Genomic DNA, 24,840 nt, shown 5'->3' on the forward strand with positions numbered 1-24,840 from the left:
CACAAGTGCTCGGTTTAAGTGTGCAGGGATATAAATAAGGCATCATGCATGCATCTACGAGGCAAATCGTGAATGCTATCTCTGAGTCTCCAGATTTGAATTTGTTAGAGTCTGTGGCTGGTCTGTAGTGGGTGGCAGAGCTTTTTAACCCTCAGCTTGTGAATAAACTCCCCTCATTCATCTTTTGCTCAACAGCACCGGGAACAGCAGCAGCAGCTCCAGAGCCAGCCCCCACAGTCCTCCATCTCCCAGGCCCCTTCCCAGTCACAGTCTTCGCAGCAGCAGTCTCAGCAAAGGCAGAGACCCCGTCGTGTCCAGAGGGCCATGTCCCAGGACCGTGTCCTGTCCCCACAGAGGGCCCCACAACAGGATTACAGCATGTCTTCTAATGGTATGTCCCCATATGGAGGCAGGATCCTCTCTGATGAACAGCTCCTGTCCGCCGAACGTCTTCGATCCCAGGAACGCCTTCTTCCACAGGACCGCCACACCTCCCAAGATCGCTTGTACTCCAAGGACCGCATGTACTCTAAGGACCGACTCCTGTCCCAGGATCACCTCTACTCAAAAGACCGCCACTACTCTCAAGACCGCCTCTATTCACAAGATCGCCTGTACTCACAAGATCGCCTCCTATCCCAGGATCCTCTGCTCTCGCCAGACAAGCTGATGCTGTCTCTGAAGCGTGGAATGGTCAGCAGCATCTCTGGAGGGTTTCGTGGCAGCGATAAGTCAATGTCGCGCGCCATCTCGCACACAGACGTGTTCATACCAACCACACCTCTTATGGATCGTTACAAGATGACCAAAATGCACTCCCATCCCAGTGCCTCTAACAACGGTGGCGGTGGCGGTGGCGGCGGCGGCAGCAGTGGCGGTGGCGGCAGTGGAGGGGCACAGGGAGCGGGAAGCTCCGGGCACTCCAACACTTTAGCCATGAACCAGACAGCATCTAAGAGGCAGGCGTTTGCCTCCAGACGGACTCACACTGTGGAACAGCTCCACTACATCCCACAGCACCACCAGCAGCAACAACAGCCACAGCACTACCGCACAGGCAGCAAGACTGAGGTGACTGTGTAACAGCAGCCAGGGACTAGCTGAACTGCACAGGAAGAGGCACAGGTGTGTGACAGGGGGTGGGGTTGATTGAGGTACGTGGGGGCACTGGCATTCGTTTAGAGTAGGATGGTGGTGATTTCACTCTCTTTGACTGAGGTTCCTGCAAAGTCAGAGATTCCAGGACCAAGAACATCCACTTGCTTACTGTGAGAGACCGGAAAAACAATCTACACTGTACACTGCATACACACGCCCAGCTAGATCTGAAGCCAGAGAGGGTTGTGGATAGGGGAGGAGTGGTATTATCCAGCTAACTTGCCTACTATCAGTTCCACTGTCTTGAATACCCTATTCATCCAAAGGCTACGGCCTCATTCTGTGTATGTTTTAGTGAGAAAACACTAATCATGACTGTTTAAGCCTATATCAGCCCCTTTGTCCAACAAATCTATTCTGTGACCTTTTCTGGCAAATCTTAAAGGGCTTTGCATGGTTAAACACAAAGACCGATTCCTCCGTGACTTCTGTTGTGCAACACAACGCCACCACAGGTGATGAACTAGGATGAGCCTGTAATAACTTTATAAATATATAAATAAATAAATAAAAAAACAACCATTTGTACGCCCTGTCCTACTCATAGCTCTAGAGAATCTCAATGAGAGAATTTGAAATGGATGTTATCAGCACTTCTGTTTGGTGCCTCTGACAGATATTCCATTTCTAAAAATGAAGTGGTTTTGTGGGTTACAAAGCACAATCAATAAAAAAATATTCTGTTCTGTTTTTGATTTTGTTTTTGAGTTTGAATAGTGACGGCTAGCTTGTTTTGTTCTTAAAGCAATGGCGGGTTTTTTTGCTTCCAGTAGACGATTGTAAATAAGCTATTTTAGAAGCAGTATTATGGACAAGTCTGTAATGGATGGACTTTGTATTAGACTGTCTGTTTTCAATAGATTCTTTAAAAAAACAACTATAAATCATCACTGTTTCGTGAGTTCAGAATAGACACCCACTTAACCAAGTATTTGACAGGATAAATTAATACTATACTGTGTGTGTCTTTGCAAAACTGTTTGTAGAACGAAAAGTGAATGAATGTGTTGTTGATAACAGATATACCACTGTTCATATTTGGATGTAGACTGTGTTCCATTGACATCAGAGGAGTTGAGCATCATGGAAATGGATTATAATGCTTATCAAAGTAGGGTCAAATAAACCATCCATATTTTTCTAAACATTCAAAATCGTTGCCTGGGAGATGTCTGTGTTGTGTGTTTCTTACGCTTAAAAAAAAAAACTGGCACACTACTTTAGTCACATGATTTTGTTAAGCTACAATTGGCAAACATTGTAAGTTTTAGCTGCGTGTTAATTACACATCAGCAAGCTTAGACAACAAAAACTGCTTGACTCAGAACATTTTTATCATGCTTATAAGGAACCAATATAGACTCTTGTTAAGAGAAAAGACATCGCAACAGTCTTGGTTGAAAACAGGATAAATTTTCCTGCTTTGGTTGACAAGTTGAAACACTGTTGAAACAATAGTCATATTTAACCATGACATCTAAAGCTCTCACTTTTCAACCACTTTTAGCTTAGTTTTAATGTAGATGTCTTGATGTGTTTTGATGACTGACTGCTCATAAACACTGTGTAAGTGGTTGTGTAATGTCTTTTGCGGCTCTGGAGGAACTGACAAAATAACTATATATGCATAGGCTTAGAGACTGCAGGTTTATAACACAAAGCCTCCATGAAAAACTGGGGCATGGAGTTAGAAAAGCAAGGGGATGGTTAAGAAGGGTCTACACTGAGCTGCATTATGGGAAGTGTAGTATATTTAGGGCCACAGGGACTAAGAGGATATCTTAGACTCAGCTGCTTTGTCCCCAGACTTTCAGTGCAACAGTGAGTCTTTGAAGAAGCCCTCAAAGGTTTTTGTAGCAGAATGAGGATGTTACGCCACTTCCTGCATTATCGCTGGAAGTAAAAATGTGTTGTTTTGAGCAGACTGAACAAGTCAATCTTTTTAATTCAGTTTTCTTCTTCATAACCTTCAGTGAACAAACTTGCAGATTGCAAACATTCTTTTTGTCTCTGCCCACTGAGGTGTAACGCAACCAATCCGATTATTTCTGCCTCCAGAGAAGCACTGCTTCAGAAAAATGTTTGTGTAATTATAACTCCAATCTGCCAACTGGTTTGATTTTACTGAGGATGGGGTCACACACCTTATCTAACAGTATGTCACAGCCAGACCCACGTCTTTAACTGACAGTTTCACCACGATGTATGGCACCCGTGTTAGCCGGGGCTGTGCTTCAATTTGACATCTGAATTAATATGGTTGACTTTAATGCTGGTCAGTGCAATTTCAGACCTGCTTTAAATTCATGGAAATCCATGGGTGTGAACGACAATTCTCACAGCAAACAACAGCGCCTGCAATTGCACTCCTCCACAAACACACAAGAAAAAAAGAAAAGGACAAGAAAAAAGCAGAATAAGTTTGGGTTTCCAATTTACACTGATCCTCTAGCCCATCACCATTTAAATGAAAATATGAGTCTGCAATCAAAAAGAATCTATGGATGGGAGAGCAGCTGAAGCATGAGAGGTAAGATGGCTACGATAGCCTGGGAGACAAGCACTGCAACTCAAGCGAAGGGAAGAGGAGGAAACTGACCGAGAACAGGGCTTTCCATTAAATAATCAGCAGCTTTCGAGCTGTTTTTCCACATCTCATATGGCACGCGTTTCTTCAACAATGTATTTCATTACCCGTCTCCTCCACTTTTAATACAAACACGATCCAGGGGCAGAGGGCTTATTTTGTTGATTAAAAATTTAGTCTGCACTCTCTGTTCTTCCCCATTTGTCTCTTGCTTTCGCAGCCTCTGTTGGTCATGTGTAAACTTGAAATACAAAGACTTTTGCTCCTCAGAAACTTTCCCAGAGACATTCAGAGGAAGAATGCATCAACTTCCATTCTGGATTTTATCCACCTCACTGAAAGCTACAATAACCATGGTCTGGTTTTAAAAAAATCTTCTAAAATGAAAAGTTTTAGAAGTTTTTGAAGTTAAAGCTGCTGTGGATACCTTACAAAAGGTCAAAAGAACATGACAATGGCCCGACCCCTGTCAACACATCCAGCTTGTTCAGCAGACATACAGCTGACCTAAAATCTCATGTCCCATAGAAAAAGAAAAGGCTTTAACCTCAGCAAAGGCTGCAGTCGCTGGGCCAAATACAACTAAAGTCAGCTCACTGCAGCAAAACAAATAACAAAACCCCAAATTAAGTTGAAATGGTTATCATGCTAAAGGTTGAATTCTAGTGTTTTTATAAATTGTAAATAAAAATATAGACGACATGAGAGGGTGAAGCACTGTTTACATCCCAGAGAAGTGTCTGCAGGTCTCCAGGTCTACTGCTCACAATACAGACATAAACAAGCTCAACCAAACAAGGTAGGACAGACTGTATGCAGCCTGAGAAGCAAAACTCAAGACACAAAGTCCTCAGATCACTTGTTGAACCACTCCCTACTGCTCCTACTACTGTCACACTACACAGGTAAATACTGACTGTGGAAAGACTTTACTCTGAACTTTACAAATGACTTTAAAATATGAAAGTGTCATCACTCTGAGTGAATTTAAACTTTAAAATTGATGCTGTTTGCATGGGCTTATGTGTGTAGTGTGTCTTATCGATCCTGATCTCAATAAGATTAGCTAATAAAATAAAAGGTTATGTAGCTGGACCATTAAAGGTGTCACAGACCTTTTTAATGACAGTTTTCCTTGAACAATTATCTACTAAAGAAAAATTCTGTGTCCTTGTGAGGACTGTTTCTGGAAAGACTTGTGTTTTATTAAAATAAAACGTTCAGACCAAAATGATACTGATAATATACTTGTCACAAAAACTTCAGTGTGTGTTAGTGCACAAGTGCCAGCTTGAATTTGGATGGAAATAATCATTGCCATTATGAGTCACAGTAAGCTCCTAACATGCACACAGTAGGTGTTGTTGCTGTGACTAGTTTCTGCCTGACTGCTCAAAATGTGCCCCAAATCACCGTCCTCAGCTCTCAGCTTATCTCCCCACATGCAGGACCCAACCCCAGTTATTTGTGATAATCCACAGATTGTAGGCAGCTAACAGACATTTGTTTTACGACAGATGCCAGATTCAGATAAACATTTAATTAGCAACTCATCAGCTCTGTCAAAGCTAATTACCCCAGTCTCCAGCCCTAGCCAAAAACTGCTCCTCTCGCAGTTGGTCTGCTCAGCAGCTGAGTGTGCTGGCTGTGGCAGGATGTGAGGAGCCAGAGGCTGCACAGAGCCCAGGCCCTCATATTGTACTGGGAGTGCAAGCGGCTAATCCAGCCATTCTGCCTCAGCTGAGTCTGATGGGTCAGAGCAGTGAGTAGAATGGGTTAGATAGAATTAGGGGCTGAGACAACATTGTACTATTTATCAGCGCTTTACACGCCTGTTGTGAGAATGACTGCTAGCGAGGTGTCTCTGCAGCACGTTTGGTTGTCACAACAGTGCATTTCTCACTGCTCAGGAGTGTGATGTGAATTTCAGGATGGGTTGTGGACACAGTGTTTGGCTGACAAGTGGTTTCTGGGAAGTGTAGTGCAGAAGTGACTGCTTAGCACTGAGGGTGTCAAGTGAACAGAAGAAAAAACTGACAGAAAGCAGTGATGGCAGTTTGTCTTCCACCAAATGGCCACATGATAATTAGACAGTCATCCTGTCAGATGAATGGTGGATAGCGCATGTAGTCAGAGAACAAAGGTGAGAATTCAAGGCATTAGTTATTAGTTATTTTTGAGCCCTGCAATCACATTATGACATTTCACAGAAATAAGAACTGTGCATACTAACATGTTATACACACCAAGGCATCTCTAAAGCATTCACATTAGGAGCTTCTCTGGACTGACCTGTAACCCAGCAACTGCCTGGCGTAGCACACAAGCAGATGATTAGGTACCTTCTTTTCCATTCTGAGCATGAACCGCATGATAGATTTTCCCCCTTTTGACTCGAGCATTGTCTTCTCAGTAGCATGCCAAGAACACTCAGATTACCTACAAATATGAAATATGAATCACCACACTGTCTTTAGCCTTTTGAGACCAGGGGTCTGTAGCTGGTGTAGTCTGAAAAGCCCCATCATTAACTGTTCTGGAGAGCTGTTATGCATCTGGCATTTCATGTCACATCACAGCAGTCGATCTCCAGGGGCAGTTGGAGGACTCTTTGGTCCAAAGTGAAGCTTATATTCTGGGTCTGCACCACTCCATGAGCAGGAGTAAATGACACACATACCAGTGCTAGAGTCTAGAAGGTTGTGTTGGCCTTTGCAAAACCAAAAACAATATAAAAATAATTGCAAGGAACTAGATAATACAGTCTGTTTCTCTGCTCCAAAGTAAGTTAGCATGCCTGACTTTCAGTCACTGGCTTTGAGTGACCTGGAATTGAAGGAGCATATCTGAGGATAACTACAGTATTTTGTGAGATAACATGTTAGGAAAGCCCCAGTTTAAAATGGGAACATCCAGTGTGTGTGGGACCTGTCAGACTATCAGAGTTGAGGCTAACGTTAGTGGCTCTGTCTTTGTCTTTACCAGCTTTATTCCTCATACTCACACCCTTTCTTTCTCATTACAATATTACAAACAGTACAGAATGAATCTAATCTGTGTGTTGCTTGTCCAACGATGTTTTTCGCCTCACTGACGGTATATCTTTATAGACGCAGGTCTGTTTTCATAATACATCCGTGCCTGTAGTACCTGCAGGGTTTCTCTCTGTGTTTACGGTGGAGGTATTTTAAGACCAATCACAGGCGGTTGCTAGGCAGACCTGAATCGGTCGGCCAATCAGTGTTTTTCTGTTAGATGACGTATGTCATCACTGCCTGCGACGTGTCTCGTCATTGGTTATGACGTTCTAGGAGGAGCGTAGAGAGGCGGAGAAAGGAAGTGGTAAACAGATTTAAACCAACGTTTGAAAAGTTGCTTCTGTTTGTCAGTCCTGTGAGAAAACGTTGTTATCGGAGAGATCTGGAAGCTAAAACAAACTGGAGCTGCTTTTTGTCCAACACGAGTGAGACTGGACGCTGAACACACCTGCGGCGCTAAGGTAAGTTAAACAGTTAGAGGCCAGCGTTAGCATCAGCGTTATCAGAGAGCGTTAGCATTATCAGCAATTACTTTGTAGACGTTTTACTGCTACTGCATTGTGTTGAGTCTCTAGCTGGCTATTTTCCATCTATTTATGAGGCTTGTACTATGAAGGGAGTTAAGTTAACTCGGGGTTGTAAAACCAAGCCTTTGAATAATAATAGTTTATATGTTAAAAGGCATAGCTCCGTTGATTGTCACGGTTCTAGTGTTTAGTTTTCAGTGTTGTATTCTTCTCCACTGTTCAGGTTTTCTTTATTAATGAGGTTCTCTGTTTTTCAGCTGCTGTACTTGTGTTTTCCAGGTTGACTGGTTGAGCTGCTGCAGCCTGGACACAAACACCTGCTCTCACCTGACAAACCAAACAGGTATGTGTCCTAAAGAGTTACTCAGTCTGAAAAACATGTGTTGATGAGCTGAATTATTAAAGTTAATAACCGTGTTATTGTTTAAATACATGGTATTTAATGAAGTTACATTTTCCCAGTTATTTCTTGTCATTGATTGTTAAAGATGTGATGTTTCTTCTTGTCATATGTGACAGTACACAGCCCATTTTCTGAGACACTCCTCTAATGTTTGGAGAATGTTGTGGTTCAGCTGTAATGTTGAATATTTCTCTGTTTTCATGGTTAAACTCTTAATGAGGAATAGGTCATAGTGTATTGATCATTTTCTTTTGTATCTTTCTCTTTTTATTTCCTCCAGGTGTCACCACTTCATCCACGATCACAGAGAGTCTTCGTACAATGAAGAAGTTGTTTGAGACCAGGACAGAGGCCTCCAGGTAATTCACCAACAGCTTTACATCAACTGTCCAACACACAGCACTGACATTAGACTGTTGATGTTAAACTGACATTAAACTGTTTATCCTCAGTAACTGATCTGAAGTCTGAATAGTTTGATTTGTCACAAGAAGACTTCACTCATCATTAAAGTTTATTGACATAGTTCATGAATGTTCAGTTCAAAGAAAATGAAGAATTTAAACATCAGCTCTCTCTCTGTCTCTTTCCCCCTCTCCCCCTCTCCCCCTTTCTCTCTTACTCTTTCTCTCTAATTCTCATGCTTTCTCTCTTTCAGTCTCCTTCTCTCTCTGTCTCTTTGTCTCATTCTCTCCTTGCTCTCTCACCCACTCTCATGCTTTCTTTCTATCTCTTCTATCTCTTTTTGACCATTTTTCATACCTTTACTATACTATGACATTTTTATGACATTTTTGACACCTTACTATACTATGACATTTTTTGACCATTTTTGACGCCTTACTATACTATGACATTTTTATGACATTTTTGACACCTTACTATACTATGACATTTTTTGACCATTTTTGACACCTTACTATACTATGACATTTTTGACGCCATACTATACTATGACATTTTTTGACCGTTTTTGACACCTTACTATACTATGACATTTTTTGACCATTTTTGACATCTTACTATACTATGACATTTTTTGACCATTTTTGACGCCATACTATACTATGACATTTTTTGACCGTTTTTGACACCTTACTATACTATGACATTTTTTGACCATTTTTGACCCTTACTATACTATGACATTTTTTGACCATTTTTGACATTTACTTTTTGACTTTACTATACTATGACATTTTTTGACCATTTTTGACACCTACTATACTATGACATTTTTTGACCATTTTTGACGCCTTACTATACTATGACATTTTTTGACCATTTTTGACGTCTTACTATACTATGACATTTTTTGATGTTTTTTGACACCTTACTATACTGACATTTTTTGACCATTTTTGACGTCATACTATACTATGACATTTTTATGACTTTTTCGACGCCTTCCTATACTATGACATTTTTTGATGTTTTTTGACGTCTTACTATACTATGACATTTTTTGACTATTTTTGATGTCTTACTATACTATGACATTTTTTTATGTTTTTTTGACGTCTTACTATACTATGACATTTTTTGACCATTTTTGACCTCTTACTATACTATGACATTTTTTGACCATTTTTGACGTCTTACTATACTGACATTTTTTGACCATTTTTGACATCTTACTATACTATGACATATTTTGACCATTTTTGGTGCCATATTATATTATGTCATTTTTGAGCGTTTTTTTATGATTTACTATACTATGGCATTTTTGGATGGCTTTTAATGCCTGAATATACTGTGACAATTTTTGTCTATTTTTGATGCCATTATGTACTATGATGTTTTTGATGCCATTTTATACTATGACATTTTTTGACCATTTTTGACGTCATACTATACATTTTTTGACCATTTTTGACATCTTACTATACTATGACATTTTTTGACCATTTTTGACGTCTTACTATACTATGACATTTTTTGACCATTTTTGACATCTTACTATACTATGACTTTTTTTGATGTTTTTTGACATCTTACTATACTATGACATTTTTTGACCATTTTTGACGCCTTACTATACTATGACATTTTTTGACTATTTTTGACGCCTTACTATACTATGACATTTTTTGACCATTTTTGACATCTTACTATACTATGACATTTTTTGACCATTTTTGACATCTTACTATACTATGACATTTTTTGATGTTTTTTGACGTCTTACTATACTATGACATTTTTTGACCATTTTTGACATCTTACTATACTATGACATTTTTTGATGTTTTTTGATGTCTTACTATACTATGACATTTTTTGACCATTTTTGACATCTTACTATACTATGACATTTTTTGACCATTTTTGACATCTTACTATACTATGACATTTTTTGACCATTTTTGACGCCTTACTATACTATGACATTTTTTGACCATTTTTGACGTCTTACTATACTATGACATTTTTTGATGTTTTTTGACACCTTACTATACTGACATTTTTTGACCATTTTTGACGTCATACTATACTATGACATTTTTATGACTTTTTCGACGCCTTCCTATACTATGACATTTTTTTATGTTTTTTTGACGTCTTACTATACTATGACATTTTTTGACCATTTTTGACCTCTTACTATACTATGACATTTTTTGACCATTTTTGACGTCTTACTATACTGACATTTTTTGACCATTTTTGACATCTTACTATACTATGACATATTTTGACCATTTTTGGTGCCATATTATATTATGTCATTTTTGAGCGTTTTTTTATGATTTACTATACTATGGCATTTTTGGATGGCTTTTAATGCCTGAATATACTGTGACAATTTTTGTCTATTTTTGATGCCATTATGTACTATGATGTTTTTGATGCCATTTTATAGTATGACATTTTTGACCATTTTTGACGTCTTATTAAACTATGACTATAACATTTTTTGTTTTTTACATCATATGACATTTTTTGACACCTTACGATACTTTGATATTTTTTAATCGTCTTTGATGCCTTACTATGCTATAATATTTTTTGTTCGTTTTTGACGTCTTACTATGCCATTTTTTTACACCTTAAAATATGATGACAGTTTTTGATCATTTTTGATGCCTTATTATACTATGACATTTTTTTCACAATTTTTGGACCATTTTTGACACCTTAATACACTATGACATTTTTTGATCATTTTTGATGCCATACTATATTATGACAGTTTTGATACTTAACTATATTAATATAACTGTGGGTTAATAGATAGCAATGGACAGATTACTGCCACAAATCTACAAACAAAAATGAGATGCAAAACAATCACAATAAGATGCTTAACTGCCACAATGTAACAAAAAATGACCTCAAAGACATGTAAAATGATCAGGACACAGAACTACAGAGACACAGTGAGAACGACCACAAAAAGACAAAGAAGCAAAGATGGGGTCTTTGCCCCACCCTGACATCATGTGAGTCATTAGGGTCATATGTCTCAAAGTCTGAATGGGGTTAAGTCTCCTGGGTAAGTATCTCCGGACTGCATTGTAGGTGGCTGAAAGTTGGTGTCGTAAGTCACCACCTCTGTTTAGAGATGGACGTTCCAGGTGGATATAGATGGCCTCTTTTACTCAAATCATCTGTCCTCTCTGTCCAAGGACCTTGTCATCATCAAATGCAAGGTCCCTGCATTGTACAGCGTACACAAGGTTACTCAGCTTGTGCTTGGGAGTCTTGTGGTTAGGATGAACCAGTCTCTGTCCTGCTACATTAGGTATGACAATATTGTTACATCTTTTCTCCTGTTCCTCACTGGTTGATGTCTGTGGGTCTTCTCTACGTCTTTTCACTGACTTGATGAAGGTTCACTTGATGAAGGTTCACTGGACCTTCATCAAGGTCCTGCCTAACAGCCGCCTCTTGGTTTGTAATACATCCATGGGGAAGGCAGGGTACCAACAAGGTCTGGACCATAGATGTATTATAGGAAGCTCTAATAATGCATCTATTGAGTCGTGGAAGCAATACAATGTCATTATCAAATCTGCTAATCTGCTGCTGACAAAACAGACAGTTGTCCTCTAGAAGTGAGAAGCTGCTTTTGTTTAGATCTATGTGAAATATCTGACTTATAGTTTAAAAATGAATGGCATCTAGGCTCAGTTACATGAGTGCGGTGGAGCACCACTACTGCACTAATAACTGAAACATTTCTCCTGTGTAAAGCCATACTATAGTTATATGGACAGTGTGTATGTGTGCACAGGCAGGAACTATTTTCATAATACCACCTGAAGGTGTAATTTGGAAGTTCTACATAAATTGCCTCACCCTGCATCATTGCTTTCCTCCTCCTACTTCCCCTCATCTGCTCCTCCTCCTCCTCACGCCTCTCTGTCTCTGAGCGCATTGTTAAGACTCACCAATAACCAGATAAAGGAGACGCCGGGGAACCTGGGCTGAGACAGCAAGAGAACAAGAGAGAAAGAGGGAGGGAGAAATTTTTTGAGCTGTGTTCTACTGTAGTGTGTGTGTGCCTCTACTGTACATGTTGTTGAGGGATATATCTGTGAGACTCCACACTTTCTGCTTTAGAGAGGGTTTATTTAATCTTAAATGGGAAGGAGAGAAGAGGAAAGGAGTGAAGTGGAAGGAAGAGGGGGAAGAGAGAGAGTGGGGGACAGAGTTGGTCTAAAGATTTGGAAAAGAAGAGGCAGGACTGGGAGACTGGAAATGGGAGATAGGGGAATGACTGCATATTGGCACTAAAATGGAGGATACTGTAGAGCATGTGAAAATAAACCACATGCACAATCTGGAATGACCAGATACGACATCTTTATTCTGGAAGTAAAAATGAATGTAAAATTATTTGCTCACAGAAAAATATATATTGCATATGATCGATTAAGTCAAGATTATGTTATTAGAAAACGTGTACATAGTGTAGGTAGTTTACAGATTTGGAGTCAACTAAAATGTGTGAAAACACCCAATAGTTAAATTTATTCTGTGATATTCCCCCACCAGCTACAGATTTATAACACCTCCTCATAAAATGACTCACAGATACATGATATTACTAGAGTTTTTCCACAAACACATACAGATAATCAGCATTTAAATACGTTAGAAACAACAGTTTAAAGTCTATGGATGATTTTAACAATCTATAGCTACTGAAAGCTCAGAAACCTACATTACAAGGTGATTTTACATTATGGAACCCTCATTTGGTAAAAAATTCACTTTTGAATGCAAAGACCAAAACATAACTATACAATGAGAGAGGCAACAGATCTTATGATGGTACTTTGTGTGGGGAGTGAGTGATGCTCACTCTTTGCTCCTTCTGAGATGTGAGGTGTCACTTTCTGTGGGTGGCTGGAGAGAGATTTCCTGCCACTGGACATGACACCAGAGACAATCCACAAGATGTCTATTTGAGGAGATCGGATGTACTTTAATAATGCAATGATATATATGTAATTCTTTAAGCTTTAAGATAGGACGATGTAACTTTCAGTGGTTGCTGTTGCTATAAGTGGCAATTAAAAGATACTGACACACTGAAATTATATTCTTTGTTTTTCTCAGAATCATTGTCTTTGTATTTGAAAATGTTTTGCATCGATTTTAGATTAAGTAATATGACAGTAGGTAAACACAGGAATAAATAAGCAAGATAAAAAGTCTTACCATGTTCTTCCCTTTGCTCTAGTGGGTTTTACTATTTTTTAGTATTGTTGTGTTACATGGTCCAACATGTATTACATTCTTACAGTACAAGAAAACAGGCTAGTAACAGGCTGTAGTATCACCAACAAGTTTTCATCTGTAAGAGGAAGATTGTCACTTCTTTCAAAATTTACATGGTCTCACTTTGAAATATTTGGGATTCTAGTGGGATTCTAACCCTTGACCCTGTTGGCACCATCTCCATATTCGTAGCAACATTTCTGAACTCCTGCTAGATCTGCAGAAGCAAGGCCACTCCAGCTAAGGTCCACTTGGAGGGGTTTTCTTTGGTCTTCAGGTTGAAGGTCCATACGTATGTAGGTCCCCTCTGACGGGTCTTGTAGACGGGACACTGGTAGATGTTCCTGTTCTCTTGTTTGTCCACTGGGATGGCCCTGATGAAGATGACCGGCATGGTTGGGGTGAGCTCCTTCAGGCGAGCATCTACAATCATCCCAGTCTGAAAGAGAAAAGAAAGGACAGGAGGGGAAAGGAGAGGGAGGGAGGGGATGTGGGAGTGGTGACAAAGCCAGTCAGCCACAGACAGAAACATTTCACAGAGCTGAGGAAGTTGGAAATTAGTTTGAGGCGCAATGAAAACTTCATCCAGACACTGTACTTGCCATTGAGGCTCCAGTTAATAATGTTCTTTTGTAGGAGAAAAAATAGATGTTTGACTAATCATGGCTGGCACAAGAGATGTTAGACATTCAGTCTGCTGAACACAATGTTTAGTACCCTTGAAAAGTGGTGAAAGTCGGCAGAGTTTGAGTCGAAGTCAAGCTGCCCTGCCTTAGAAAACACACTCTCTAAACACACTGAAACAGAGTGGTCTGTCTCATTAATTAATCCTCCTACACTTAGCGCCTGACAAACAGAGGTTTCTCCATGCATGCACAGTGACTTTCAGGAATGAATGTAAATCCTGATGACTTTGGAAAGCTCAGAGGACAAAGCCCTAATTGCATCTGCAATTGCTATAAAACTTTAAAGAGGTGTTAAATACCAATAAGTTTATGTCTACGTGTGTAAATACAAATAATGGGTATCTTAAAGCGGGCCATGTGGACTCATTGAGATTCATTATGAATTAATTTAATGACTCCATATACACACTGTTACTACGGTAACAGATATCTATTTTATTTAATCTCACAACATACTGAGAGAATAAAAATGTATTCATCATCATTAAGTGGCGTCCATCACATAAACACACAAGCTTCCCCTGTGCATTTCTATCATATCCATTCAGCACACAAGGTGTTTGTCATATACAGTATCTAGCTGTCTTTGATGTCTGAAACCCCCCTGAATAAAATGCAAGGTTCATTAATATAGATGAGTAGGTTTATCATAAATCTTTGACTTTTATTGCTGCACAGAGCTGTGTCCAGATGGACTGCTGCTTACTCTTCTATTCACACTCAGCTACTCCCTGCCAGTGGCACAGAACTGGCCTTGGGGCCGAGAGGAGGACGTGATGAGAGGAGCGGGGGGGGTTGTGAGGAGAAGCTGCCCAGCCTGTCTGTCCGCCTGTCTATTTGCCTGCGTCTCCAACTTTAATGAAGAAAAAAGGAATCACTCCTCTAAAGGGTGTTCTAAGTGTTCAAGTGCAAACTCTGCACATTCCCTAATTAAGAAGTCTACAGGGATGCTCCTTGAAAGCTGGGTGCATATACAGTAGCTGTATGTATGTAGATAGATAGAGCCCTAGGAAGCTGAGTAATGCACTGCACTCTGAGAGCTGAACGCAAGCAAGATGCAAAGGAGAAACTTAAACCACAAAGGGAATTTGAAGGCCTTCAGGGGAGAAATATTGAAGTTACTTTACTTGACTCAGTTTAAAGATGCACTTTGAGGTCACCTGTGTTAGTCTATGATTATGTATCCACAACTTACCTAGAGACTAGATGTCAACACAATTTGCTGACGCTATAACAGTCAGCTAAACAAAGAAATCGATGAATAACACATGTACCTGTGTGTCCCAGCGTGCACCCTCCATGTACAGCCCGTGTACATACGCCCCCTCACGAGGCGGGGAACTGAAGTCCTCACGATTCTTCTTGGTAACATCACACTGCAGACCCATACTGTCCAGAGGCCACTCATTCCTGTCACCCACACACAAGGAGATTTGCTGTGTCATGTCAAGTGGTTTCCATCACAACTACGTATGACGCCTTCATGAAAGCCGACCCTACCTTCGAGCCATAGCCTGCATGATGGCTGTGAGAAAGGACTGAGGGTTGAAGAAGCCTGCCAGCCACACTGCAGAGGGTAAGACAAAGTCAGCTGACCAGGCTTCCAGCTCCTTGATCCTGGCTAGCAGGTCAGTGAACCACAGGGCCAGGCCGGACATGGAAGGATACGCTCGCTTGGTCCAATTGTCAGGCACCATGTCTAGGAAAATGGCATTCTGAAGGTTCTCCATGTCACTGGTCATGGTTAACTCTCCCTAAAGGTGGGTGGGAGGGTCGACAGAGGAACATTTCTAGTCAAGCTTAATCATCCATTTTGAAGTTAATTGTCAAAGCAATTTTCAAATGTCTTGTTATTGCTGAGAGGCAGGCAAAATGATCTTTGGAGATCAATGATGCTCCTCCTTTAATCTATGTGTCCTTGTGAAACAGCTAGCTAATTTGTACCAAGAGAAACATGGATTTGGACACTTGGACATGTGGATGGGGGAGCCGGTGATCAAACCACCAACCCTGTGGTCATCTAACCTGTTTCAGCCAAATTGATTTGGCTGAAGTTAATGTTGCGGTTTCTGTTCTAAGGTTAGGCAGTCCACACTGTACTGCACACTGTAGCACTGTGTCTGTGCTTTTAGGAAAATTTGCTAAAGTTTATTTACTGTATATCAATAAAAACAAACATTAGCGATGTTATGTGTGATATTAGATTTTGTTTTAGTATAAAATACATTCGAGTGAACATAACAGGTGTATCTGTTGACTCCATTTAATGGTCAATGTAGTTTAAAGCAGTAAAAAAGCTAGTGGACCTTAGAGGTGAGATTATTTTTCCACAGGACAGATGTATAGTTGTGTTGAATCCAATCACCAGAGTTTGGCTGAGGTGCTGATGTCAGCAAGAACACTATTAATTGCAAATGGAGTGTACTGTACCTCCCATTGATGGGAGTTTGGACTCCCGAGTTCATATTACTGAGTTTGAGCTCCCATTGATGGAGGCTGAACATTCTGTACTCTGTGATGAGAGGCCTCACACTTGTAGACACGTTGAAGACATTAGCTGGAATTTCACAGTTTTGGACACTAATTTTTTGTTTAAGAGACAAAAGGACATGAAATGGAAAGTTCTGTTTGTTGTAGCAGAGAAACATCATCTTATTTCAGTTGAACATAAAGTTTTTCATGACATTCTCCAGTGTTTGCTGTACTGATGAACAGGCTGTGTGTGGATATTAGAAAAATCTGTTGTATAGTTTGGCTTCCACCCTTTTTCTGATCATGTGGATAATATCTATTTTAATTAGAATGACTGTTCTGAGAGCCAACAGATGCCGTCTCTTGTTTATATAAGTTCTTCGTTGGTTTGTGAGTTTTCATTACAGGAAGGAACTGGGAGTTTAGGGTGTCACTTCCTGTTTGTCTCAGTCACTAAACATCGGAGGTGACACCTCCCGGCCACATCAGGTGTTGAATAGTAACAACCCTCAGAAACTACTGATGCATACATAAACATGAAGACAAGCACTCCATTCCAGATAAGGAAACATGCTGTAAGATAGCTAAGAGAAGATGGCACTGAAGAGTAATGAGACAGCATTCAGGTGAAAACAGCCGTGTCCTTCACCCACTGATACTGAGCTGATGTATTACTGATGTACAGATACCCATATATGTCAGTCATAACAATTCTTTATAAAGTTGATACAGTTACACAGATTTATCTGCATCTGTGTGTTTACCATGAACCTTTCACCTTTGCCACATTTCTCAGTGTAATCCTGACCTGTCAGGACTCTCGACATACCATGGCACTATGAAGCTGCACCAAGGCTAACATTCTGATAGTTCCTATTTATTCCACTATAAAGACGAAATATGATTCCATTTGCTGCGACAAATAGTCTACACGGCTTTTAAATCACTGAGCCGAGTTATTGAGGCTTGTAGTGTCGGGAGATCGAATCCTCATAACTCCTGACAAACGCTTTTACACATTTCTTTTCCCCATCTTTCTCTCTTCGTTTGTTGTTAACACACGACTCAGTCAGGCTTGACACACACAGCGTAGACGTCTCATTCCTTTCTGCTTCTCTGTGAGCCACATCTCTGAGTCACTCTTAAGACCGGGCTTCTGACAAACATCAGAGGAAAAAGGCTTAGTTATGCAGGAATACTAATGCAGCAGCCCGTTGGAGTCAACAGCAGCCAAACCAACATGGAGAGCAGCATAGGTTGAGCATAACTGAGGGTTTTGTGATGTAAACCGAGGGACAGTTCACTTGAAGTTCAGATGTTTTACATTTAGGATATTCAGCTCTCTGCTGGGCCAGTGGTCCTCAATATGGAATCACCCAGGCAAGGTGTGCGATGAAATACTCACTGTGCTCCTTGGTAATTTAGCCAATTGTTCTGAACAGTATTTTAACAATCTGGAAATTACAGGATATCTTCTGTGATTGACAAGGACAAAGCCAAGAGAGAGAGCCTGAGGCCTCCCCATCTTCACACACAAACATCAGACACCTATAGATTTCATTCAGTGAAACCTACCAAGGATATCATGAACTCAGATGGCCTGAGTAAAAGTTTAGAAACGACGATCAGAGCCTGAGAGTCATGTTTGCAACTACTAAGAGCTAATTCAACAGATTTTAGATGGCAGCAATGGACCAAAATCTCAACAAATATAGGCTAAAAACAGGTACCAGTGTCTACCTGTGGCTGACATTACAACAGCACATAAGATGAGGTCTGGCTCTGCTAGCATCACAGTCTCACCTTCAGTCCCAGGTTGAGCTCACGGAGCGACCGTCTGATCTCCTGGGTGAGGACGTTCATACGCTCACACTCCTGCAGCGCCACCACCTGGTAGGGAGTCCTCTCCTCCGCTTTCCCCAGCAACTCAGCCATGTTGAACTCCTCTGGGAGTTTCTCCATGATCTCCTCTAACACTGCACGCACCTGATCATAAATGAGGGAATGAACCAGTGTGTTGCTGAGTGAGTGAGTGAACAGTAAAAACACATCGTTTGATCCATCTCACTATTACAATTAAAGAAACTCAGGACAAGAAATACAAAAGGGGAGAGAATACTCTTTGAATTAAAAGACTGACAAGACATTGGGGTTATCTGCATCAGATAAACTCAGTGTTGCCAACGCTGACAGCCTGAGAAACTGTTACAGTTTGAAATAGACAGTTCCATAAATATTCATGAAGATATATTTTGCAAAGGCAGCTCTTTGTTTTCAATAACAGTCTAATCCCTCCAGAAAATCAATGCTCACATCATATTTTTGTGGGTAAGTGATGAAAGCTAATGTCTGTGTCAACATTTTCCCAAGGCAACCAGCATTAGCGATCAATCAACGGATTAGGTGCCGAACAAAGGATATGAGGTCATCATATCTATGGATTTTTCAGTTCAAATATCTGATCTGGGTTTGGCAGCTACTGAGCACACTGAATACAAAGAGAGCCTCGCTGCTAAGCTCTGCATGGCTGTCATCTGTTAGGACAGGAGTATCCAGGCCTCTGAGCCAGAAAGGTCACACATCATAATATGTCAGGGAGCGGACACACACACACACACACACACAAACAACACATAACATGTACTGGCTGAGGTGTTTGATAATTTAGATCACTGGTTGAACAAAGCTTATCTCAGTAAACCTGCTTATTTAAGAAAATTTAGAGGAGGTTTAAATAAATCTGGCCATAGTTACCATGGAAACGTTTCCCTCCTGACTAGCTTAGTCCAGTAGCTAATTGTGAAAAGCCTGTCTTTAATAAACCTAACAAACTGAACAAAGATTAAGCTGTTTCCAACTGACAGCTAATTAGATTAAATCCAGCTTGGCTCTTTGTAACATGGTGTTTCCAAATCCACCTTGGTACTTTAACAGCAGAAAAAAAGGTTGCAGCAGCAGGTGCATGGTTTAAAACAGTTGTACTTAGTCTCTTAATTAACCATTAATCAAACTGCCCTTTGAAAACCTTCCTGTGTACTGAGGTCACCTGGATCTGAAACAGTCACAACTTCAACAATGGTGGTTGATGATGGTTCAGAGCAGCTGTCAGTGTTAACTTGTGGCATTTATCTTTCAGAGAAACAGATGATTACCACTGTGGGCTAATTGATCAAAATGTAATTATTAAGATTAACAGTGTTTTAATTCATGGTTGGTAAGAACCACCTCCTCATTCACAGGCTTAAAGGTAAACATGCTCTTATTGAAAAAAGAAGAGAAGACATCAGGCTGATGGTAAAACAAGTTTTTAAAAAGTCAGTAACATAACTCACATTTTGCTGCGTGTTTCAAGCAACAGTAAGCATAAATGACTTTTTAACAAAGCTAACACTCAGACAACCAAGACCCTTATTTATGGTATTAAAAAGTGACACTTACGCAGGGCTGCACTCTCTCTGACATAATATTTGTTTGAGTTTTTACACTCAAATAAGCTTCATTTCAGGGTGGTACTGAACCAGAAAATGCTCCAGAAAATGCCATCCCTGTAAAAATCACCCTGGGTGCTGTCAGAGCCCCAAAACAGTTGGCAATTTATTTTCAATTCAGTGTGCAGCAGCTGCAGGAAATGTCACCTGTTGTCATCATACATTTACGATTCGGCCCTGTTTCCCAGAGTTTAGCGAGACAGCCGTCTTCGTGAAAGGCCTTGGTTTACATACCTGCTCAGGAGGTCTCCTGTGTATGAGGACTTGACTTTTCAAGGCAGAGCATCTTAGCATCATGAGTTAAGCTCATAGACTTTATGGTTGAAAATGTAAAATGTGACCATTTTACTCCCTTCAACCTCACTGACCTGTAAATGGCTTTGTCATAAATTCCTGCAGTGCGCTGAACTCTGTTCAAACCTTCAGAACCTGATTTCATATTTTATTTTCCAGTGGGTTTAAATGTTTTCAAAGATGATCAGAGTGTCAGACTGAATTTTGGGGGAATGTGTATAAAGCACGGAGGAGCAAGACGTATGGAGACAATACTAATACATGAGAAAGTGAAGACTAGAAAGTCCTGATGGAAATAAGGGTCGAGCAAATCAAACAAATCCAATGAATCGTGATAGAGGACCCCCCCCACCATAAAACATGTAGGCAAGGTTTCCAGCAGGGTTTTGAATGAGTGTGTGTGGACTCCAGATATGAGCAGGATAGTATAATATATCCCCATTGTACAGTGACAAACTGTAATACCAGTATCAGCTGGTCCACAGATCAGTCTGTCTACACTGACGCTTCACATTTACTGTGTAAGTCCTTTACCTTCTCCTCACGCGTCGTCCCGCCGCCCTCACCGGCTCCTCCGTCTCTGGGCTGCATCTCCAGCACAGTGCGGAAAAGCTTCTCAGAGGTCTGTGTGAGGAAGCCGATCTCAGCGTTGGGATGAAGGCCATACAGGTAGGGCGACTCGGCAGGTAAGGTGTCATCAATGTACTGGAGCAGAAGAAACCATGTCAGAACTGCAAAGAACTCTTTGTATCATCAGAAGAATTGACCCAACTGTGTTTCTTTTTCAAATGAAGTCTTTCACAAAGGTTTGATATTTTATAAAAGTTGCATAAAATCACATGGCTGTTTTTTTATTTCTGAAAAGTTTTTGACCTGAATAGGACAATACTTTAACTCAAACCTGATTCTCACCCAGATTATTTTAAATGAACAGCATGAAGATTGGCAACTCCAATTACTTCCTGACTAAAAAGTCCCAAAGTCTTTTTTTCCACTCAGGTGTTTCTTCTAAAGTACTGCTGACAAAGGACAAGAATGGAACCATATAAATGATGGGATATTTCTGGGTGAGATTCAAACACTCAGGATCAATTGACAGACTGCTAATGACCATAACAAGGGGAAGGAAATGTGGCATTTTCCATCTGCTGGTCCATAATGAATATCAATGCTTTTAAGTTAGTGCACATGAAAGTGGGAGCTCAATTCAGAAAGGCTGCTTTTTGTGGGGCACTTAAACTAAATAAAAAAAGCTCTTCTAATCATAATGTCCTGATGAAAGTTTTGATGGAAAATATGTTGGCCTTTAATACAGAAACACTTTGTAGTCAGCTTGTTTGATCTCCTCTGTACTCGCTGGCTAACTCTTGCTGATTGCCTATACCTGTACATCGTTGAAAGAGGAGTAAAACTGCTGAGTCACCAGGTTCTTCTTCATGTCTACCCCACCTCTCTCCTCTCCTAAATATCCTGTAAGTTTGCTCCAGATGGTTGTGGGGGAGGCAATGGCCTAACAGACCCCCGGGGACCCACAGGCCTTTACAGCCGCTGCTCTCTGGCCAAATCTTAACCACTCGTACCCCCAGCCTGGTAGTGTGGTGACAGCCAAATGTAAAACGCTCCAGCCCTTCCCACCGGAGCCACTATGACAGTTAGGTTGTGCCCACTGAGCAAACACAAGTCGTACTCCCCACTCCCTCTGGCTCCCTCAGGACCTCATGGGGGAAATCTGGACTGTTTTTGAGAACACATTTTTTGAGCCACTGTTATTCTTAGAAATGTTGGCAGTTGACATTTTTTGGGAGGCTCCTGCTGTCATGAAATGAAACTGAAAAGTCCACAAATTCTAAACTCTAACAACTGCAACGTTGCTTATTTATTCAGGATGATAAATAATATGTGAGTCTTTATGGTGTGCTGCACCCTTTTCGGATTTCACCCTGTCAATCAATGCTTGAGTTAAATGAAAAATAACAATACATGACAAGCCAGGTGAGGGAGACTGAGGTGAAGCAGTAACCTAATAACGCCAGGAGCTGTCACAGATTGTGTCTATGATGCTCTACAGTGAAGTCAGGCTCAATCATGTCAACATTATTAATGGTGATCACACAAGGGATGCAGCAGATGTCTGTTGCAGCACGGTGGTGCAGCAAGACGCTGCTGGATTCGATCAGTCAACACCAAAAAGTGGCATGGAAAAATTCATTTGGATAAGGCGGTGTCTCCAGGAAGACATTGATAGTGTTGCACTCACATCAGAAATACTGGCATTGCACAGTAAAATACGTCATAGAAAACAAAGCAGTATTTTGCAGAATGATCCAGTATTTCTGTTCTGGTGGGCGTCATGCAGGAACTACTGTTCAGACCAGTTTCACTGTTGGTGCTGCAGTTTAAAGTTCATTCTGGACGTTGGTGAGTAGTAAGATAATCTCCACTCTGAGCTAAACTGTCATTATGGAGTGCAGTCATTTAAACCCACTGTTAATATAAAAGTATTGATCAGTGCATCTTTAAATCCGGTTTTTGTCTATATAAATGATGGCTCCCCTGTCTTAAATGGGAGTTTAGTTAATGGATGAATAGAGGTACATAGCTGCTGTCACGAAGTCTACTCTTTACACAGTTTTGTTGTGCATGAATCTAAATATTTAATGTTCCATGACTCATCTAGTTCCGCGTATTTTGACTTTCATGCCTTTCAACTCTCCCTGTTAGATGACTTCATAATCTCAGTTTTCTAACATTCAAGTTTGCCAGACTCACTGGCAAACTCTTTCCACCCACAGAGCAGCTCCACCTCTGAGAAATATTTATATAACTCAAACTACAATCTGTTATGTCCCAGGGACCCATATGGGAGGAGTTTTATTGTTATTGATTTAGCACTGAATTGTAGAACTCTACACTGTACATGGGGAATAGTGATGGAGAAAGAAAAACCTTTTAATTATAGTGATTCAATTATAGCAAGATAAAACCAGCATTAATTTGCCGGAGGCCACAGAGAGGCTCCTCTGGGACCTCTGGGTCCAGAGACAGCACCTAGAGAGGTGGAATCTTGATATTTTCTTATACTGTAACGACGGGTTACACTGTATTTATCTCCTGTATTCACTGTGTTATCCTGCTTTTTGTTTTTGTCCTGTTGTGTCCTTTTTGTTGCTGGAAGGACTTCATCTAATGTTTCATGTGGTCTAATGACAGGGACTGGCCTGATATGAGTCTAACCTTGTCTGCCTCACCTGGTGGTAGCCGTTATAGTCCATGTTTCCAGGCAAGGGGAAGCCAGGAGCCAGGCACAGCTCTCCCTCCATCATCTCAGGCTTGATAAACTCCTCCAGGTAGGTCCGACACAGACGGCGGTCCCAGTCGTCTGTGATGTGACCCCCATACATGATCTCCCCGAACAGGTAGCGCAGGTCATCATATGGCACCTGGGAATTAGAGACAGACAGTGGCCTGTGGTGTTTAGCTGAGGTCACATGTTTAGATTTTCAATTAAGATTACAAATTGTGGGCCTTGTAATCCTTTGCACAGGAATGAAAGAAAAACAGAAACACATGTACCTTCGGATTGGCCTCCAGGTAGTTGTAGAGGACATTGATAGAAATGGTGAGGTCTCCGGTGTTAAAGGGGTACGATCTGTTCCAGCCTTGAGGACCAAACTTCCTCCTCTCTGCCACAACCGCATGGAAGTAGCACAGCGCAAACAAAATGCTCTTAAACTCATTCTCCCGCGCACACATTTCCAGCGTGTCCTGAAAAACAAAAACACACAGACTGATACATTTAAAAGATTCTCACTAAAACCTCCTGAACTGTACAGCTGTGTTAACGGAGTCACATCGGTGTGTTACAGGTAAAAAGTTGTGGCAGGCAGTCCTATGATCTGTTTTATTTTGTTAAGTCCCCAGCAGTGCAGCGCACTAACAGCCAGACAATGAGATGACTAGATGGCAATAAACCCAAAGATGAGATTCCCTTTTAATTGTCACAACTTGTCAGGCGCTTTCAGCCTCCAACCGTCTCTGGGGCTCATTATTCCAGACAGGCAAATAAAAAACTGGACGTAAATGGCATTGTAATCTCTGGGGGGAGAGACAGTTAAATAAGCATGCCAATAACCCCTATGGAAATAGGAAGGCTAAATTCTCTTTATTCTAGCATGTGTCATGGTGAGTGCCATGGTGAAGGCCTTTCACTCCCACGGCTGCAGTGCCCTGGGGAGCTGACTCCTACGATGCACACGCAAATACACACAAGTACAGTGAAGACTGCCTACCACACACACACACACACACACACACACACACACACACACACACCCTTTTGGAGGTTTAGTTAATATTCTGCGCGGCACTCCTCTGCTCAAAACAGCTGAAAGAGATGCATAGCCCCACTATTCATGACCTGTAGACTGGAGAGAAACGGCATGCAGTCAGAGTGC

General features: G+C 40.9%; 2 protein-coding genes and 1 long non-coding RNA gene across 3 annotated transcripts in view; 2 read left to right on the plus strand and 1 right to left on the minus strand.

Moving 5' to 3' along the window:
• LOC108885283 (protein shisa-6) overlaps positions 1–2,312 on the plus strand; it is a 54,814-nt gene extending 52,502 nt beyond the window's left edge. Inside the window, exon 10 of the mRNA XM_018679559.1 lies at positions 196–2,312. Coding sequence (XP_018535075.1) covers positions 196–1,083 — 888 coding nt within the window. The 3' untranslated portion in view covers positions 1,084–2,312. The remainder of the gene's footprint in view (positions 1–195) is intronic.
• A 4,764-nt stretch (positions 2,313–7,076) lies between these two features.
• Positions 7,077–8,510, plus strand: LOC127139204 (uncharacterized). The gene is made up of 4 exons (XR_007809208.1): positions 7,077–7,244; positions 7,590–7,653; positions 7,994–8,072; positions 8,372–8,510. It is a non-coding gene; the product is annotated as an uncharacterized LOC127139204 (long non-coding RNA).
• Positions 8,511–12,507: 3,997 nt separating this feature from the next.
• The window catches only part of dnah9 (dynein, axonemal, heavy chain 9), a 100,581-nt gene continuing 88,248 nt past the window's right edge, over positions 12,508–24,840 (minus strand). The window contains 7 exon segments of the mRNA XM_018687970.2: positions 12,508–13,885; positions 15,407–15,542; positions 15,633–15,886; positions 18,408–18,590; positions 20,921–21,091; positions 23,635–23,826; positions 23,960–24,151. Coding sequence (XP_018543486.1) covers positions 13,658–13,885; positions 15,407–15,542; positions 15,633–15,886; positions 18,408–18,590; positions 20,921–21,091; positions 23,635–23,826; positions 23,960–24,151 — 1,356 coding nt within the window. The 3' untranslated portion in view covers positions 12,508–13,657.

The sequence above is a fragment of the Lates calcarifer genome, linkage group LG23 (genome assembly GCF_001640805.2).
Source record: "Lates calcarifer isolate ASB-BC8 linkage group LG23, TLL_Latcal_v3, whole genome shotgun sequence".
NCBI classification, from domain to species: domain Eukaryota; kingdom Metazoa; phylum Chordata; class Actinopteri; family Centropomidae; genus Lates; species Lates calcarifer.